The 20,236-nt window shown below is 35.8% G+C and overlaps 1 protein-coding gene across 2 annotated transcripts in view; it reads left to right on the top strand.

Annotated features, from left to right (window-relative positions):
- The window catches only part of SPATA1 (spermatogenesis associated 1), a 47,405-nt gene that overhangs the window by 427 nt on the left and 26,742 nt on the right, over nt 1–20,236 (top strand). The window contains exons 2-6 of one of the 2 annotated variants that reach the window (XM_023208601.1): nt 9,425–9,596; nt 13,946–14,052; nt 15,761–15,878; nt 19,078–19,131; nt 19,227–19,458. In XM_023208601.1, the coding sequence (XP_023064369.1) occupies nt 9,495–9,596; nt 13,946–14,052; nt 15,761–15,878; nt 19,078–19,131; nt 19,227–19,458 (613 nt within the window). In that variant the 5' untranslated portion in view covers nt 9,425–9,494. Of the gene's footprint in view, nt 1–44; nt 1,364–9,424; nt 9,597–13,945; nt 14,053–15,760; nt 15,879–19,077; nt 19,132–19,226; nt 19,459–20,236 lie in introns of those variants that run through there. The other variant, XR_002730932.3, reaches the window with a different exon arrangement.

Below are 20,236 nucleotides of genomic sequence, written 5' to 3'. Positions count from 1 at the left end.
CCCCGTACAGGCGTGTCTCTCTGTGACCCGAGTTTGGCCAACAGGCATTCTCAGTTCCACCCCCAACCCCCAGTCTGGCTGACACGAGGCGGAGGGAAGGTGCGGAGGTCGCTGTCGCCTACCCAGCGGAGCCGGGCGGGCGGGGAACGGGCGCTGATTCGCTGGAGAAAGGACCTTCTCGAGGTTTGACTTCACTGGCTTCTTAGCTCTTGAATTGGTTTTTTCTGAAGGAGATTGTGAAGAAGCCAAGGTGCTGGCTGAAGATTACACCTGTCTACTCTGTTACCCATTTACTCTGGAGAATTAACGCTTATTGTACTTTTTAAAATAAAACTTGTTTTGTTGTCCGGAAAGTTTGTTTTTTAGTATTTCCGTTGTAATTTATTACCTCCTGCTTGAAATTGAGTCCCAAAGGAGTTTTTAGGAGAGAGGGTAGGATCTAACCAAACAAAATAGGCTTAGCGAGCCAGTCAGTATGTCTTTCCTTCATCCATGGAAATGTGTGTGTGATGTCACAGCACTAAGGGCAGATGTTTCCTATTTCTTTTGGGGTAGTCAGTCTCCGAATGCGCTGATGTTTTCCATTAATGTGAATAATTTCATCATTAATGGATTTCAAATTTTTTATTAGAGAAGCATATGTAATTGCTCTGGTCAACAAAATCTAAATTACTTGCTCAACAGTTTATATCAGTTTGCAAAAATGTACATCGTGTAAGTTTAGCATCTTACTTAATTCGTACGGATGTAATTAATGATTGGGGTTAAAACCAGGGTTTGAATTCTGGCTCTGCTACTTATGGTATTCTTGGGCAAGCTACTTAAATTACTGAGGCTTTTTTTCCTTATTTCAAAATAAATTATAAAGCTTCGTAGAGTTGTTTTTCAGAATGAAATGACATTATATATAAAAAGAATATGAAAGCTATCTCAATAAATATTGTCTTTTCCCAAAAGGTGTTATAATTATTTTACCTTTGGTGCTTTGTTGACTGTGTAATGCTAAAACGTCATTCACACTTTACAGGTTTTTAAGATTAAACACAAGTATCTTTATTAAAGAATGATCTATTTTACAGTAGTTGTAAAATATATCACTGAACTCTTAGAACCATGGAATGTTAATGCTGGAAGAGATTTTAGGGAATATATGGTCCAATAATTACTTCTGTGAGGGAGACTGTTGAGGAATAAACAGTGTTTTAGGCCAAAACAGTTTCAGAAAAAAAAAAAAAATTTATTGCTTTTTTATTAACTGCTGCATTGGGAAACCACAGACTGGACTGCTGTCTCAAACACTAGATATTATTGTTTGTAGCGTGTATTTAAATCTGTTTAGGATACAAAAAAAAAAACCATTGAGGCCGGGTGCGGTGGCTCACGCCTGTAATCCCAGCACTTTAGCAGGCGGAGGCAGGCGGATCACGAGATGGAGATCGAGACCATCCTGGCCAACGTGGTGAAACCTCGTCTCTACTAAAAAATACTAAAATTATCAGGGCGTGGTGACACACGCCTGTATCCCAGCTACCCAGGAGGCTTGATGCAGGAGAATCGCTTGAACCTGGGAGGCAGAGGTTGCCGTGAGCCAAGATGGCGCCACTGCACTCCAGCCTGGCGACAGAGCGAGACTCCGTCTCAAAAAAAAAAAAAAAAAAACAAACCATTGAGATAACTTTAAGTTCAGTTGCATCTGAAGTGATTACCAGTAAATATAGTTTATGAACTATCTGTATCTCTTAAATTTTTGTTTAGGAGATGTCCTTTGACCTTCCACAATGATCTAAAACATTTCAAACATGTTACCAACTGTACAGACATAGATGCTCACAGTTCAGTTGGTTGAAGACTGGCCTTTGTAAAAACAATTTGTCACCAAGAAGATTCTTGTAGCAATAAATGGCAAGAAAAAACAACCAAGTAATCTGTCATTTTATGTTTTGTCAGCAGAGCACTGTCAATTTAAATTTACCTGAGATCTTCACCTTATTCAATTAATACCCTAAGTTCTTTAGTTCACTAGGTCTAAATTCAGAATTTGAATAAATAAGATTCACATGCCTTACTTTGTCGTTTAACTAAAAACTGAATCTCTTCAAAGGGGGATTTCACAATTCTGACTTCTTTCTGAAAGAATGAACTTATACTGTTTTTATAATGGCTAAGGAAATTGAAGTTTGGAGAAAAAAAATATATACAGTAGCTGCAAATAAAATACTTAGGAAGTAACCAAGGAAGTTAAAGATCTCTACAATGAAAACCATAAATACTCCATGTTCATGTATTGGAAGATTCAATATAGTTAAAATGTCTCTAATACCCAAAGCAATCTACAGATTCAATGCAACCTCTATCAAAATACCCATGACATTCTTCGCAGAAGTATTTTTAAAAATCCTAAAACTTACACAGAACCATAAAAGACCCAGAGTCACCAAAGTTACCCTGAGCAAAAAATAAAAATGGAGGAATCATGTTACCTGACCTCAAATTACTCAGCAGAGCTATAGTAACCAAAACAGCATGGTAACTGGTGTAAAAACAGACACATAGACTAGTAGAACAGATTAGAGAACCCAGAAACAAATTCATTCACCTGCAGTGAACTCGTTTTTTACAAAGGTGCCAAGAACATACATTGGAGAAAGGACAGTCCCTTCAATAAATGGTGCTGGGAAAACTGAATATCCATATTAGAAGAATGAAACTGGATCTCTCTCCTCATATACCAAAATCAAATCAAAATGGGTTAAAGACTTAAATCTAAGACCTTAAACTATGAAACTACTATAAGAAAACATTGGGGGTGGGGCATGGTGGCTCACACCTGTAATCCCAGCACTTTGGGAAGCCGAGGCAGGTGGATCACCTGAGGTCAGGAGTTTCAGGCCAGCCTGACCAACATATAGTGAAACCCTGTCTCTACTAAGAATACAAAAATTAGCTGGGCACAGTGGCGCACGCCTGTAGTCGCAGCTACTTGGGAAGCTGAGGCAGGAGAATCACTTGAATCCGGGAGGCAGAGATTGCAGTAAGCTGAGATCATGCCATTGCACTCCAGCCTGGCGACAGAGTGAGACTCCAGCTCTCAAAAAAGGAAAAGAAAACATTGGAGAAACTTTCCAGTACATTGGATTGGGTAAAGATTTTTTGAATAATGCCCTACAAGCACAGGCAACCAAAACAAAAATGAACAAATGGGATTACATCAAGTTAAAAACCCGCACAGAACCAGGCATTGGTGGCTTATGCTTGTAATCCCAGCACTTTGAGAGGCTGAAACAGGTGGATTGCTTGAACCCAGGAGTTTGATAACAGCCTGGGCAACATGGCAAAGCCAAAACCGCATCTTTACAAAAATGCAAAAAGTAGCTGTGCATGGTGGCATGTACCTGTGATCCCAGCTACTTGGTAACCCGCAGAGGTCAAGGCTGCAGTGAGCTATGATCATGCCGCTGCATTCCAGCATGGGCAACAGAGAAGCCCTTTCTCAGAAAAATAAAAAATAAAAATGAAAACCTTCTGCACTACAAAGGAAACAATCAGCAAAGTGAAGAGACAAATCACAGAATGGGAAGAAATATTTGCAAACTATTCATCTGATAAAGGATTTATAACCAGAATATATAAGGAGCTCAACTATATAGGAAAAAAAATCTAATAATCCACTTTAAAAATGGGCAAAAATGCTGAATAAACACGTTTCAAAAGAAGACTTACAAATGGTGAACAGGTATATGAAAAGGTGTTCCAACATCACTGATCATCAGGAGAAATGCAAATCAAAACTACGATGAGATATCATCTCTCCTCAAAGTGGCTTTTATGCAAAAGATAGACAATAACAAATGCCGGTGAGGATGTGGAGAAAAGGGACCCTTGTACACTGTTGGTGAGAATGTAAATTAGTACCACCACTATGGAGACCAACTTGGAGGTTTCTCAAAAATAACAAAAATAGAGCTTCAGTATGTCCCAGGAATCCCACCGCTAGCTATAGACCCAAAAGAAAAGAAACCAGTATATCGAGGTATCTGCACTCCCTTGTTTACTGCAGCACTATTCACAATAGGCAAGATTTAAAAGCAGCCTAAGTGTCTATCAACAGATGAATGAGTAAAGAAAATGTGGTACAAATAAACAATGGAGTACCATTCTGCCATAAAAAAGAATGAGATTATCTCATTTGCAACCACATGGATAGAACTGGAGGTCATTATGTTAAGTGAAAAAACCAGGTGCAGAAACACAAACTTCACATGTTCTCACTTATTTGGCAGTAAAACATAAAACAATTGAACTCATGGAGATAGTAGAATGATGGTTACCAGAGGCTGGGAAGAGTAGTAGGGTGGGAACTGGGGATGGTTAATGGGTACAGAAATATTAAGTTAGATAAAGTGAATAAAATCTAGTATTTGATAGCACAAAAGGGTGATTATAGTTAACAATAATTATACATTTTAAAATAAGAGTATAATTTGATTTTTTGTAACACAAAGAAAGGATAAATGCTTGAGGTCATAGATACCCTATTTACCCTGATGTGATTTTCACACGTTGTATGCCTGTATCAAAATATTTCGTGTACCCATAAATATATACACCTACTACATGCCCACAAAAATTACAAAGTAAAAGAAACCTAACTCTATAATTCCTTTTCCAACATAGATTCTAACCCAATATCATTCTGTTACTCTCTGGGAGACCCTCCCCCACTCTAAAATGTCCTTATATATCCTGAGAAGGTTTCAAATCAAGACAAGTATGCCATTTTGTCTACACTAGGACCTGTCTAGAAAACAAACCTCATTCCTCAATTGGTTCCACAAGTCTAACTATTATAAATGCTTGTGGATTCTGGAGTGCCCTCAGGCATTTCAGGCTTTTTTTGTTTTTCCTTTTTTTTTTTTTTTTAATTCGAGATGGAGTTTTGCTGTTGTTGCCCAGGCTAGAGTGCAATGGCGTGATCTCAGCTCACCTCAGCCTCTGCCTCCTGGGTTCAAGCAAGTTTCCTGCCTCAGCGTCCCGAGTAGCTGAGATTACAGGCATGCGCCACCATGCCCAACTAATTTTGTGTTTTTACTAGAGACGGAGTTCGCCATGTGGGTCAGGCTGGTCTCAAACTCCTGACCTCAGGTGATCCACCCGCCTCAGCCTCCCAAAGCGCTGGGATTGTAGGTGTGAGCCACCACACCCGGCCTCATTTCAGGCATTTTAATCTATTTACCTAAGACAGGTTACCCTTTAAATTGATTAGAATTTTATTCACAGCTTAACCAGGAACCAAATAAAGCAGAACTCCCAGGACATATACATAACCTGAATCTATCCTGATCAGATAGACTTCATGCCTTGGTGATTTAAGAATCAGGAATTATGTGAAAAAATACTCCCATCATCTGTCATAAAGTTAACTGTATTCTGATTTTTTTATTCCAGAATGTAAGTTTCCCTTTCACTTGTTGCATTCCCTGAGCAATCAAGTAATCAAAACATTTTAGAGCTGCAAAGGATTTTGAAGAGTTCAAGTCACTTACCACTAAGAAACTGACACTCGGACCAGTGAATGGTTTTATAGGTTATAGGGGACCAGAAATCTGCTTTTCTGGCTCCCAATCAATCTGATTACCTTGTGTGAGATTCTACTTTATTGATATATTTAAACATAGCCCATGTCAGCATTTAGGATTTTCTAAAGTACATTGAGCAATCTTTGCATGCCGTATTATCAAATCAAATAGGAAATAAAAATTACTAGAATCCTTATTTCTAGAAACTGAATAAGTATCAGAAGTTCTTAAGCTTGATTTTCAGCTCTGCTACTGACACTGAAAATCATTTTGGAAAAGTGCAGAGAAAACATGATGGGTAGATATTTTGAAAGGAGGGACTAGATCAGAGATGGCAGATAGGTTATACATCCACCAAGAGTTACTCCTTCTCAAACCCATAGTTGACTATGGTAATTCTGAGATGTAGCCTTGGGATCCTACTTAGTAATTCACTTCTAGATAGTCAGTACCAGTTGATGGGAATTAGCATGCAAGATAAAATTGATTTTCCACTCCTGGCAGTAGAGTTGTAAAGCAAAATTATGCAGTAAATGAAAGATTAGACAGGAACTTAATAGTCACTTTATTTTTGGTTATTGAGATATCAGTCTCCTTTCATTTGAATTGTTGGCATCATTTTGTTCATTAGCTAATTAGTAACAGGTGAAAAATGTGAAAATCCCACATATTATATGTTAGGATTTAGTATATGATTTGGTTAGGATCAACTACAAATTCTAAGCATGCCTAAAGTTTTTTTGGTTTTGTTTTGTTTTGTTGTTACAGAGTTTCGCTCTTGTTGCCCAGGCTAGAGTGCAATGGTGCAATCTCGACTCACGCAACCTCTGTCTACCGGGTTCAAGCGATTCTCCTGCCTCAGTCTCTGGAGTAGCTGAGATTACAGACATGCGCCACCACGCTCAGCTAATTTTGTATTTTTAGTAGAGATGGGGTTTCTCCATGTTGGTCAGGCTGGTCTCAAACTCCCGACCACAGGTGATCTGCCTGCTTTGGCCTCCCAAAGTACTGGGATTACAGGCGTGAGCCACCGCGCCAGCCAAGCATGCCTAAAGTTTTAATTAGCCTCTCGTAGTTTCAATAGCAAAGGCTTACTCAAGTTAGCACAAGCAATGAGGAGATTATTGTAAAGATCAACATAGAGCAGCAGTGGAGGCACGTATCCCTTGTAAATCCCAAAACAGAAACTGTCACGCTAATAAGCCAAACTGGAAGTAGATCCAAGGCTAGATACTTCAGCTCCAAGACTTCTTGATTCCTCTCTAGTGCTTAGTTATAAACATGAATCAGCTATGTTACTTCCTCAGTTTGCTTCTCACTACCAGTTAACTCAGTCATTTTTTCTATGCTTTCTTTTTCTAGCTCTTTATAGATAAGTATAGCTTTCCCGTAACATAAGCTTGCCTCATGGCTGTGATACTATGATACTGCCTCATGACTTTTCTGTATTCTTTTTTTTTTTTTTTTTTTTTTTGAGATGGAGTCACTCTGTCGCCCAGGTTAGAGTGCAATGGCACGATCTTGGCTCACTGCAACCTCCCCTGGTTCAAGCAATTCCCCTGCCTCAGCCTCTGGAGTAGATGGGATTACAGGCGCATGCCACAATGCCCAGCTAATTTATTTTTATTTTTATTTTTAGTAGAGACGGGGTTTCACCATGTTGGCCAGAATGGTCTCAAACTCCTGACCTCAGGCAATCCGCCCCTCTTGGCTTCCCAAAGTGCTGGGATTATAGGCATGAGCCACCGCACCCGGCTCTCTTTTCTATATTCTTGTTAGTAATGTCTACTAACGCTTGAATCTGGAGCTCTTTTCCCAAGTCTAATTCCCAAGGGCTCATCTTTTTACAGCAGAACATTTTGTTTGTTTCTGGTCAGCCCAGGATTTGGTCTCCAGCACTGGTCGCATCAGAAATGATAAAGGGAGTTCTTAAAATCCCAAACATGGCTTCTTTGCCATTACTTTAGAAGGGATACTATAGGTTGAGTATCCCTTATCCAAAACGTTTGGTGTCAGAAATGTTTCAGATTTGAGATTTTTTCAAATTTTGGGATATTTGCATTATATCGGTTAAACAATCCTAATTCAAAATCCAGAATGCTCCAGTGAGCATTTCTTTGGAGCATTATGTCGGCATTCAAAAAGTTTCAGATTTTTGAGCATTCCAGATTTCAGATTTTAAAATTACGGATACTCAACCTGTATAGTGGGGTCCTGTATAGGCTTACCTCAGGACAACAATAAAGCAGGTCTTGACTGATCTATCTTCAGTTTGTTTAATTAAAAATTTGTTCTGGGATGGGCACATTGGTGGCTCATGCCCGTAGTCCCAGCACTTCCGGAGGCTGAGACGGGCAGATCACTTGAGGTCAGGAGTTCGAGACCTGCCTGGCCAGCATGGTGAAAACCTGTCTCTATTAAAAATGCAAAAATTAACTGGAAGTGGTGGCACACGACTGTCATCTCAGCTACTTGGGAGGCTGAGGCAGGAGAATTACTTGAACCTGGGAGGCAGAGGCTGCAGTGAGCCAAGAGTGCGCCGCTGCACTCCAGCCTGGGTGACACAGGGAGACTCTGTCTCAAAAAAAAAAAATAAAAATAAAATTATTCTGAATTAAAATATCAAATTTTAATATGTAACAAATTAAAACTTTTAGCCTACTAACTTGCATACCAGTGAATCAATGAATGTCCTTATGCTATAATTATTATAGATTATTAACTAATTATTATCTAATAATGAAGTGACCATATATGTATCTGAGTCATCTTTCACTTAGGTTCACAATAGAGGCTAATATTAATACAGTGGCATACAGAGTTTTTGTATAGATATATAAATACTTTCTTAAAGTACTAATGTGTACTTAAAATAGCGTTTGACATGGTCAAAATGACAAATCACATTCTAAGTTTTAATTATTATAAGAAATATGGAAAGTAATATGTAAAACTAATTTAAGGAGATGCTATATTTCAGGAGATAATCTTTTAATTTTGATACCATTAAAACAATTAGTGGTACTTGTTAGGGTTTTGTAGAGCTACAATCAGTACCAGATCAGAGGAATTTTAAGTTTTGTTGGAGATAAATCCTTATTTTAACATAAATCAAGGAAGAGCAATGCTTTGAAATCTAGAAAAGCTTCAGCTCTTGTGTTGATATGATTAGTGTATCCTTAAGGATTATCCGGCTTTGATAATTCCTTTTAGAGTAGTAATTCAGCTACCTTATTTTTTATTTTTTCTTATATACATTATATATTTTTAATTGTATCATACATTCTTGTAAACTGCCATAAATCCTGAGGAAAAACACAGGAAATAATACACAAATGAAGCCTGATATATATAAAGACTGGCATTTTCACCTGGAATGATTGTTCATGTTTTTTATTATCGAGGCATCAAAACCCAGGAAGAAATGTATATGGTAAAACAGTTTTCATCATTCTATAGCCATTTTAACTAGCCCAGAGGCTAATTAAAACTTTAGGCATGCTTAGAATTTGTCATTGATCCTAACCAAGTATCATAAATTCTGTCTTTCTACTTCCAAATGTGTATTTCTACTTCATGTAAAATGCTATCTATTTAACCTTAATTTTTGACCAAGAAAAGGTGAATTATTTAGAATAGTAAAGTATGTCCTGGTCACAAGTCCATTATAATGTAATTTGTCATGTTACTTAGTTGTATAGATTTATACTCATTTCATTACACAGTCCTATTTACTAGTAATATGTCCTTTAGAGTTAGAATAATAAAGATTATATATATTTCTAAGTTTTCATTTTTAGTTTATTTAATGTTTTTGTGTTTTCCTTTTTATTTCTTGAACAAATCAGAGACCAGAAATGAGTGGAATGCTATCTTAAGCCAAAAAAACTATTACAATTTTTATTTAATACTACTTAAATGAAGAAAGATAAAAAAAGAAACAAAATTCCAATTGATAATTATCCCATTCAGACATTAGTAAATATGTCGCTCAATCCAAGTCGACCTTCCTCATCAGAGGTAAGAAAATCTTTTTATACTAAAATATAAGAAAGACTTGCTTATCATTGTTTTTGAAAAGTTTTATAAAAGCAAAAACATAAATTATATAAAGTATTAGATATTGACTCCACCATGATCCCAACTTCATATATCCCATTGCCTGGTTACACTTCTTGTGTCGCTAGCTCACTTCCTCTACCCCAACCATATTGGGATCCCCAATGCATTGATTCTATCACCTTTTTTACTATTTCTCAATTATATGGTTGAAGGTGGTACCCTCCATATCTAGCTTAAGTTCCATAGAGCAGTCATGATCACTCCTTTGCACATACTTTTGACTCCTTGCCCCTCTGTCACTTCATTGTGCTGCTTGGCAAAACAACAAACATGGTTAATGCATTTCTCCACCTGTTCTGTACCTACACCTGAGCAGCTGAACATGGCTAGACAAAAAAATGTATACCATCATAAGTACCATTCTCACTTTAAATTCATGACCATGAATTTCAAATGGAATCTTTTCTGGTGGGCAGTCTTACTATCTGCCACTCATTAATTCACTCTTTCACTCTTCTAAACAAGTATGTCATACCATCTTAGACCCCTAATACCTTCTCTCTATTTTCTCTTAAACCAAGTGCAATCAAGATTTCATCTCCATTATTCCACCAAAACTGTTCTCATTAAATTCAGCCTTTCATTACTAAATCTGTTGGTTAATTCTTATCCTAAACATTCTTGATCTATGTGTGCACAACAGCTGACACCATTAATCACTTTCTCTTCCTTGACATAGACTTCACTAGGCTTCTAGCATACATATTATGTTTGTTTTCTTCTTACCTCCCTGGTTGTTCAATCTCAGTCATCTTTACTGGGCCTTCATCTTCCTCCTCACCTCTTAATTTGTGAATACATCAGGGTTCAGCTCTTTTATGTTTGTTTTCTTCTTACCTCCCTGGTTGTTCATTCTCAGTCATCTTTACTGGGCCTTCATCTTCTTACTGACCTCTTAATTTTGGAATACATCAGGGTTCAGCTCTTTGTTCTCTTCTCTGCCTACACTCATTCCTTGGTGATCTCATCTAGTCTAATAGATTTAAATACCAACTTTATGCCAAGGATTTCCAAATTTATAGCCTTATCTCAGTCCTCTTTCCCAAATTCCAGATTCACATAGGCCTATATTCAGCTGACTAACTGACATCTCCACTTGGATGGCCAATAGATATCTCATCTTCATATGTCTGAAACTGGATTTTTTTTCCCCTTCCCTAAAACTTGCACTACCCATGACTTTTGCCATTTCAGATACTGAAAGGTCAAATCTATCCTTTCAGTATCTGAGGCCAAATGCCTTGGAGTCATACTTGATTCTTCTTGCATACTTGAGTCTTCTACTTGACTCTTCTTTCAAACTCCACTTCCAATAGATTGACTCTGACTCTTCTACTTGACTCTTAAACTCCACTTCCAATTAATTGACTCTAACTTTTAAATACATACAAAATCTGTCTGCTTTTTAATAACCTTTACTGCTAGCACATGAGTCACCATTGTCTCACACTCTAATTATTCCAGTAGCTTCATAACAAGTTCCCTTTTCTTGCCTCTTATAGTCTGTTCTAGCTATGATCCCCATCACTCAACTAATTAAGTAAAGCATTATGTATATCCTGATATAATGCAATATAAAATACAGGACACCACTTATAAAATATTATTGCCCCTGTGTCACTTGAAGGCTGTGTACTTAACTGTTTACAGGAGATAAGAGAGGTTGGAGAAACAAGTTAAATGACACCTTAGAGATAATGAAGTATATTCAGAATGTAGAACATTCTATAAGACAACTGGCTCAGTATCTTTTAAAAAGTCAATGCCATGTTAAAAATAAAAAGCAAAAAATAGGTTTGGGAGCTCTTCAAGATGAAAGTTTTAAAAGACGTAACAACCAAATGCATTGTGTGATCTTTGTTTGAATTCCAGGTTAAGAAAATATTTCAAGGACAATTGGGAAAATTTAAATATGGACTGGATATTAATTGACATTAAGGAATTTTAATTTTTTAGATGTGAAAATGAAACTGTGATTATGTTACAGAGGTTCTTATTTTTAGAATATGGATGCCAAATAATTTAGGTATATAGTGTCGCGATGTCTGATTTACTTTGAATATTTTATTCGGAGAGAGAGAATTACTCTATTTATATGTATGTTTAAAAATTTTCCTATTAAATAAAAATATATGTCAGATCTTAATGTTTCTCTTAAAACCATGCATTAGCTTCCCATTTTGTAGGTGAAAATGGCTCAGAAGGCGCTATATGTTTCCCCTCTACCTCCTTATTTTTCTGAACTTAAATTCTACTGCTCTCTCCCCTACTCTCTCTGCTTCAATCATACTGATATGCTGTCACCTTAATACCTTTATTTTATCTCTTTCTGAAACTCTTTCCATCTAGATCTTCACTTGGCTAATTCCTTCTTTTCCCTTAAGTCTTCACTCCGATATCACCTCTTCCATGAGACCTATCCTGACTATTTAAAACTGAAAACTTCTCCATCCCATATCTTCCCATTCTTCTTTACCCCACCCTACTTATTTTTTCCTAGTAGCTACCACTTTATAATATCTATATTATCTATTAGTGTTTTATGTTTATTGTTTTTTTAATTTAAAAAAACTTTTTAAAATTTTACTTCTTAGAAGGCAGTAGTTATTGTTTATTGGCTGTATTTCTCACAAAGCCAGGACTAGTCTGAGGCAAATGAGGTACTTGCCATAGATGAAAAATTTAAGGGGCTACCAAAAAATTGTTTTAGTAAAATTAATGCAAAAAAATCCATGATGAACAAGATACCAATATTTTAAATAAGAAACAGAATCCAACAGTGCCATCCCTAATCATTTTGAAACCTGGGGCAAAAGAAAAAGTATATGCCCCCATATATATATGTGTATGTATATATATATACACCTTGTAATGTATTTTTAAAATAGCTAATGGTTTTAATGAAAATATTATTGATGAGCAGCTTCCATTAAAGCCAGGAAAGTAAGATTATAATAAATCAGGGTGTGAGTGTAAATAGAATATTTAACCTTAAAATAATATTGTCAGATTTAATATGTACTTTAAAATTTTAAAATATTTTTTCAACTACTTTATTGTTCTGGAAAAAAACATTAAAATGTATTTTTTAAGAAACATGTATATAAATATTTAGTTCAAGAGAGAGTTTCCCCCTGTAAAATATTAATATATTTATATAGAGATAAGGTCATATTTATTTCAAATTTCTTAAGGTTTTGCAAATATTCAATAGTATAGCAAGGGGATAATCTTTTAAGTGCTCTAGTGTTCAAAATGCAACATACAGAAAACTTCACTATCAGATCTATACAAACATTTTGAATTTTTAGTTAATATTTCATCATCAAAAGCATAGAAGTAATTTTCTTGATTTATAAAAACAACTTGAAGAAAACCTTATGCTCAAGAACCATTTTTATCTCCTATAAAATTACTAATATTAACAGTAGGCCATATTCAAACTTTTAAAGGTTTCTCAGATATTTAATATTGCATTCAAGAATATTCATTTAAATGCTTTGACTTTTAATATGCAGGGAGTATCAAACTTAATTTGATTAAAAGATAAGACTACATTTGCAATCATTCTGTTTCTGTTTTGGTTATGTAAATTTTTTTTTCTTTTTTTTTTTGTAAATTTTTTTAAATAGAAGAATTCTAATCAAGGTCATAACAAAACATCAGTGGAAAAGTGGATAGTTACATAGAAGCACAGACACACAGACATGCCCAATGTAAGAACAATCGTTCCTTTCTCATTGGTCAGGAATAGGTTCTTCCTGGAATTCTGGGGAATAAGTACATTCCCCAAACCACAGTGTTAAACCTTTTGCAGGTGCTGAGGGCTAGCAATCATCAGAACTGTAATAGGGAGAAAATATACAAAGGATAAAGATTCCACAAGTTCTCCCCAGTGGAACTGAGTAGGTGGCGAGTGAGGTGAGGTAAAGGTTGATGTTAAGAAAACTAGTCTTGGTGCCCTAGGATTCTTACTGCAGACCACAGAAAAAACACCATATGCCAAAGATGTTGAGATAATCTCATAGCCACATCTGTAACATTGTTGCCAAGGGAAAATGTACTCCAAATGCCAAGTGGCCAACTTAAGAACAAATTTTTAGTTCATTTTGTTTTTTGTTTGTTCATAGGGATATATGTATTCCATTTTTTTCTGTTGTGTTTATTAAACTTAATTCTATAGAACATCAGTTGATTTTTTTTCACTTTGAAAGTATTTTAACCGATGTTCTTCTCAATTTATTCAGTTGGTGGAACTTCATATTTTTTATGTCCCTGAAGGATCATGGAACTATAAGCTAAATACCATTTCAACAGAAGTTGTTAACAAATTCATTTCAGCTGGATTTCTAAGGCAAGTGTTGTGTAGTCATGTAACAATATGCCTGAAAGAAGAATCTTTCTTTCTTCAGAGAAAAATGCTTTTTGGAAATTTAAAATGTATAAGTGAAAAATATTTTGTCCACGTGATAGATCCATTTCCTGACTTAATATTATCAATATGTAGTGCTATGTAACAATTAAATCAGTTCTGTAAGAATAGCTCACTTGGCCATAATACTACCACCCAGAAAACAGTATATAACCTGTGTATTATTATGGTCATACACAAAGTGAATTAAGAGAGAAGTTATCTAAAATTAAAAATCTGCTAAACTACTCAAGAGGCTAAAGTGAGAGGATTGCTTTGAGGCCCAGAGGTCAAGGCTGCAGTGAGCCATGATTGCACCACTGCACTCTGGTCTGGGCAACAGAGTGAGACTCTGCCAAAAAAAAAAAAAAGAGAGAGAGAGGGAAAGAGGGAAAGAGAAAGAGGGAGAGAGAAAGAGGAAGGAAGGAAAGAAGGAAGGAAGGGAGAGAGGGAGGGAGGGAGGAAGGACTGCTGAAGATCTGAAGATCTGAGAATAGTAGTTAAAGCAATATATCTACAATGCCTCTTTCTCTGAACTGTTTAAAAATATAAACAAAGAACATGTGTTTATATGTATGTAGATGTGTATTTTCACATTCACAAAAAGACACATAACACTATGTGATCTAACTGCCTGTTGTTACCCCTTTAGCACACCTCTCTTCCTAATCTTCATCATCACTTTCTTCAACCACATCAGGCTCCTTTCTGTTGTGTAACACATAGCCCTACCTCAGGACCCTTCTACTTTCTGTTCCTTTTGTCTAGAATGAGTTTTCTGCCCTAACCATATGCTCTCCCATTTCCTTCAGGTCTTTACTCACATATTACCTTTTTGTGTGGATATTCTCTAATCACTGTATTTTAAATCATTTGTACAGTCCCTTTCTCCCTTCCCTGGCTTATTTTTCTCTGTACTACTTAGTAGTGTCTTATAGATTACATTTTTTTACTTATTTACTTCAGTAATTTTTCTATCCCGCCACTAGATTATAAAGTCCATAAGGGCAGAGATTTTTGTTTTGTTGACTGCCATATTCCCATCCCTTGGAACAATGTCTGACACATAATAGATGCTCAACAAATATATGTTTATTGAATGAATTATCTAATATTTCTCATAAGGTCCTAGAAAAATAAGAGCTCAGATGATAGCATAAGTGATGGCTTTAAATTTTAGATATTCAGGAGCAAAGTATCCCTAATAAACAAAGATGTGGAATCTGACAGTGTTAGATTATTTAAAAAAATTTTAAGCACTAGCTACTGCTACCAAACTTCCAAAATAAATATCTATGGCTAAATCATTCATTAATGTATATATAAAGGTACATCTATTCCACAGCAAATTTTAACAATAAAATTTGGAAGTAGATTAGCAAAGAGACAGTCATTTTCTTTTTCAGTACAAAACATTTATAAACAATGTTTATTTGCATAATTTTAAAGGCAGACTTCTAATTATTTATTTTAAGAGATATTTATGGAAGACCTACAAAATACCAGCAGTGTAGAAACATAATATGTTAAGCTATATCTGACACATTAAGTCAACCTTTGTGTTTGAGATAGCTGACTAAAGTTATTGAATCATTAGTATATCCAAAATCTATTTCATTTTATATTATAAGGCAATTTTATAATATTTCAGAGTATCTCCTCAACTTACTTTACGAGCCTTGAGGGAGCGTCTTGGTGAATTCCTGGGTGAAGATGCTATTGCAGAAAAATTTTTATTTCTGAAATGCATTGGAAATAATTTAGCTGTGGTAAGTTTTCTTTTTTTTTCTTTCTTATTGAGAAAGACCATACCTTCTCAAATTATATTTCTTAAATGCTTATCAACTCAGCTTCTTAAGATATTATTAGATATGTAGTGTCAATCAAAACGAAATGGAAATATCATTAAACATACAGATCAACAAAGATAGGTTGCATAGGCGTGTTATTGGGCATGAAAATGATGGGTTTTGTGTGTGTGAATTTCCTTGCAAAGCAGAGAAATACCAATTTAAAATGTGATCATATAAGTTCCTAAATTTAAATGAAAGTTTTTAAGTGTTTTAAGCAAGTACTTGAGTTCTGGGGAAAAAATGGGGTTCTCATTGCTTGCGCCACAACTAGACTCATTTGATGTGAAAATGATATGGCTCCAACATATTTTTTTGGTGTCAACTGTTTTTTTTTTTTTTTTTTTAGATGGAGTCTTGCTCTGTTGCCCTGGCTAGAGTGCTGTGGTGCAATCTTGGTTCATTGCAACCTCCACCTCCCAGGTTCAAGCAATTCTCCTGCCTCCCAAGTAGCTGGGATTACAGGCGCGTGACACTACACCAAGCTAAATTTTGTATTTTTAGTAGAGACAGAGTTTCACCATGTTGGGCAGGCTGGTCTCGAACTCCTGACTTCAGGTGATCTGCCTGCCTCAGCTTCCCAAAGCGCTGGGATTACAAGTGTGAGCCACCATCCCTGACTAGTGTCAACTATTATTTACTGAACACTCTTATTTGTAGTTTCTATGACTTAGTGGGCAGAATACTCTAAGTAGAAAGTATTCCTAGCTTAAGTTTCAAATCTAACAAGCCATCAGATCTCAAAGTTTCTGGTCTCTCATATTTATATAAATTTTATTTCCTTAAGATTTTCTGTATTTAAACTCTTTAAAATGCAGCATATTCTTATTTCACTCTCATTAACAGATTATATCATTATTATGTGTTTATGTGAATATTTGCTTAACATCTAACTCTACCATTAGATTATAGTTCCTTGTGGGGAGGGACTTCATTTTATTCACCATTGTATTTATAACCAGTGCCTAACAAGGTGCTTTGCACTAGAGGTGTTTAAATGTTCACTTAACAAATTAAATCATGAATGATAATGGAAAAAATAGGCATTTTCTTCCAAAGTACTACTATAATTTGCTGTGTGAGATTCTTGGGATCAGTAGCTAAATTTGAAGAGGTTTTGGTCATCATAATTCTATTTAGTATAACTTTTGGCATATTAATATTAATTTACTGATCAGTAAGTTAGCTTTCCTCAAACAGGGAAGAAAAGTAACAACTCTCATAATTTTTTGTTCTTTTTCATGATCCGTATATGTACAAAATATCAATCATAGAATCCCAGATCGGAAGGGACTTTCTAAGTAATTGAGGTCAATTTCTAAAATCCTTGTAATATTTTATTATTTTAAACAAATATTTATTAATGTTTTTCTATATACAAAACTAGAAAAGAACTAGATACAGATCTTGCCCTCAGAGTGCTCAGTGTAGTGATGAAGATTAAAATACATAAAATAAATAAATAAAATATCATATTTTATATATTCAGAAGAAAAGGAGATTACTTCCAGCAGGGAAGAGGGGAGGTAGAAAACTTTGAGGAAGAAGCAATATTTCAATTTGGATCCTAAAAGAAAAATATTTGTTCTTGCAAAGATGAAGGGTGAGAAAAGCTTTCTGAACAGAGAAAATAGGATAAGCACAGAAGTAGAAATGCAGACAACTCAGAAATAATAAATGGCACTGTTTTTAGTGGAGCGTTGACTACATGAAAGGAAATAGTGGGGTGCAAGTTATAAAGTCATTTGTTGAAGTTCTCAAATGCCAGATTTGTAGTTTGGATTTTTTCTTGAAACCATAGTTTTTGACTAAGAGTGACATGATCAGAGGCTTCAGTAAAATTAATTGGGCCTCACTGAGAAGGATGGATTGAAGTGAGGAGGCAAGAATTTCAGTAAGAAAGTTGTACAGTGGTTCAGGCAAGAGATAATGAGGGCCTAAGGAACAAGCTGCCTCTCAAATTTCATCTATGACCATCTTCTCCTTGGTTTCATACTTCAGCTATGAAAATCTTCCTTTGGTTCTCAAATATAGCAGACTCATTTCTGATTTTTGGTCCTTGCACTTGCCTAGAAATCATTTCTCCCTGATTTTCAGATAGCTGGCTGTTTCTTTTCATAATTCAGGACTTAGCTCAAGTATTATCTTTTCTGAAAGGCCTTCCCTGACCAACTAGTTTTCAGACATTCTTTCTTCAAGTTACTCTTTATTACATCACTCTATTTTCTTTTCATAAAACATGTATCACCATCCTAAACTGGGTTTATTTAGTTATTTAATATCTGCTTTCCCAAGTAGACCATAAGCTCCATGAAAGCAGCAGAGATTTTGCCTTATTTATCATTGTATCCATACCATGTAGAACACTGCCTGACAGATAGTATGCCCTCAATATTTGTGTTTTGTTTTGTTTTTGAGACAGAGTTTCCCTCTGTTGCCCAGTCTGGAGTGCAGTGGTGCACTCTCAGCTCACTGCAGCCTCCACCTCCCAGGTTCAAGCAATTCTTCTGCCTCAGCTTCCCGAGTAATTGGGGGAGCCACCACACCTGGCTGATTTTTGTATTTTTAGTAGAGATGGGGTTTCGCCATGTTGGCCAGGCTGGCCTCGAACTCCTGACCTCAAGTGATCTGCCCTCCTTGGCCTCCCAAAGTGCTAGGATTACAGGCGTGAGCCACCACACCCAGTCCCCCAATATTTGTTAAATAAATAAATAAATAACAAATGAACTCTATGGGTTGAATATGTAGGAAATAAAATAAAGTTTACTAAGTTGGATTCTAGGGTCAGATGACCTGGTTTTGAATCCCAACCTGGAAATTTCCTAGGTATACAATCTTTACTAAGTGTAAAGCACTTAGAATAGTGCCAGGGACATAGTAAGTCCATGTAAGTGATAGGCATAGTTGTTATTAATAAATGACATAGAACTTATGTTTGATACAGTGAATAAAAGTAACATTATATTCTTCATTTCTAGAATCTAGCAGTAGTCACTAGCTTTTAAATTTGATTTTTATATTTGCCACAAATACATGCCTTCTGCAAAAAAAGTAGAGGTAAAACGAACTGAAAAAAATGTAGCAACAGTTTTAATTTTTTCTCATTACTTATTTCTAGGTGAAGGAAAAGCAAGAATCAGAACTGAAACTCAAATCATTTGCTCCTCCATATGTATGTAATGTCACATTTTAAACTTATGCTAATTTTTAATTTACAGCACTGCTTTTAATTACAAACTAACTTTTAAAATTTCCTATATGTTTTAGGCTCTTCAACCAGAATTATATTTGCTTCCTATAATGGACCATTTAGGAAACGTTTATTCACCATCATCAACAGTTATTTTAGATGAGCGGCAGACTAATAATGGTGTTAATGAGGCTGATGGAACAATCCACAGACCAATTAGTGTAACTTTGTTCAAGGAGGAACTTGGAAGAGATCCCAGTTTGTTAGAAAACACTTTGAAAGAGCTTCCTAACAAGAATCAGGAAGAAGGTGATTTTAAACTGGAATGGGAAAAAGAAAGAGGCTATTATAGTACATTTTAGCAGTAAGTCTGTAAGCAAACCCTGAGCAAACCTAGCCTTACAAATATAGGCAGTATAAAAAGAAAGCTACAATTCCACTTGGGGATTTCTAAAAAAATAATTTTGCCAGATGGGAGGAAAAGAAAACAATATAAGTACTATGTTAAAATAAAAACAAAATCAAAATAGTTACAGCACTTAAATGAACATTACCATCTTTACTTCTTTTTTAATAAAGTAGTTTTAGATAAAAGTAAAGCTACAGGGGAAGAGAAAGGAAAGATGACTGCGTAAAACTTTGATATGACTCAGAGACCAGAAGGGTCAGGAAAACAGTATCAAACCAACACAAACAACAACAAAAACAAAACTTTAATGTTGGGGAACATATGTATTTCAAATAATGTTACAATTTTTATCTGATTACACCTATCAATTTACTAATAATTACTAATAATTTGATTCTTCAAAAGTGATAGGGGCCAGGAGTGGTGGCTTATACCTGTAATAAGCACTTTAGGAGGCCAAGGTAGGTGGATCACTTGAGCCCAGGAGTTTGAGACCAGCTTAGGCAACATGGCAAGACCCTGTCTCTATAAAAAATGCAAAAGTTAGCCAGGTCTGGTGGCACATGCCTGTAGTCCCAGTTACTCAGGAGACTGAGGTGGGAGGATTGCTTAAGCCAGGGAGGGGGAGGTTGCAGTGAGCTGAGATCGCACTATCGGCCTCCAGCCTGGGTGACAGAA

Source organism: Piliocolobus tephrosceles, chromosome 1 (assembly GCF_002776525.5).
Source record: "Piliocolobus tephrosceles isolate RC106 chromosome 1, ASM277652v3, whole genome shotgun sequence".
Classification (NCBI taxonomy): domain Eukaryota; kingdom Metazoa; phylum Chordata; class Mammalia; order Primates; family Cercopithecidae; genus Piliocolobus; species Piliocolobus tephrosceles.
This window is presented reverse-complemented; position numbering and strand designations above follow the sequence as displayed.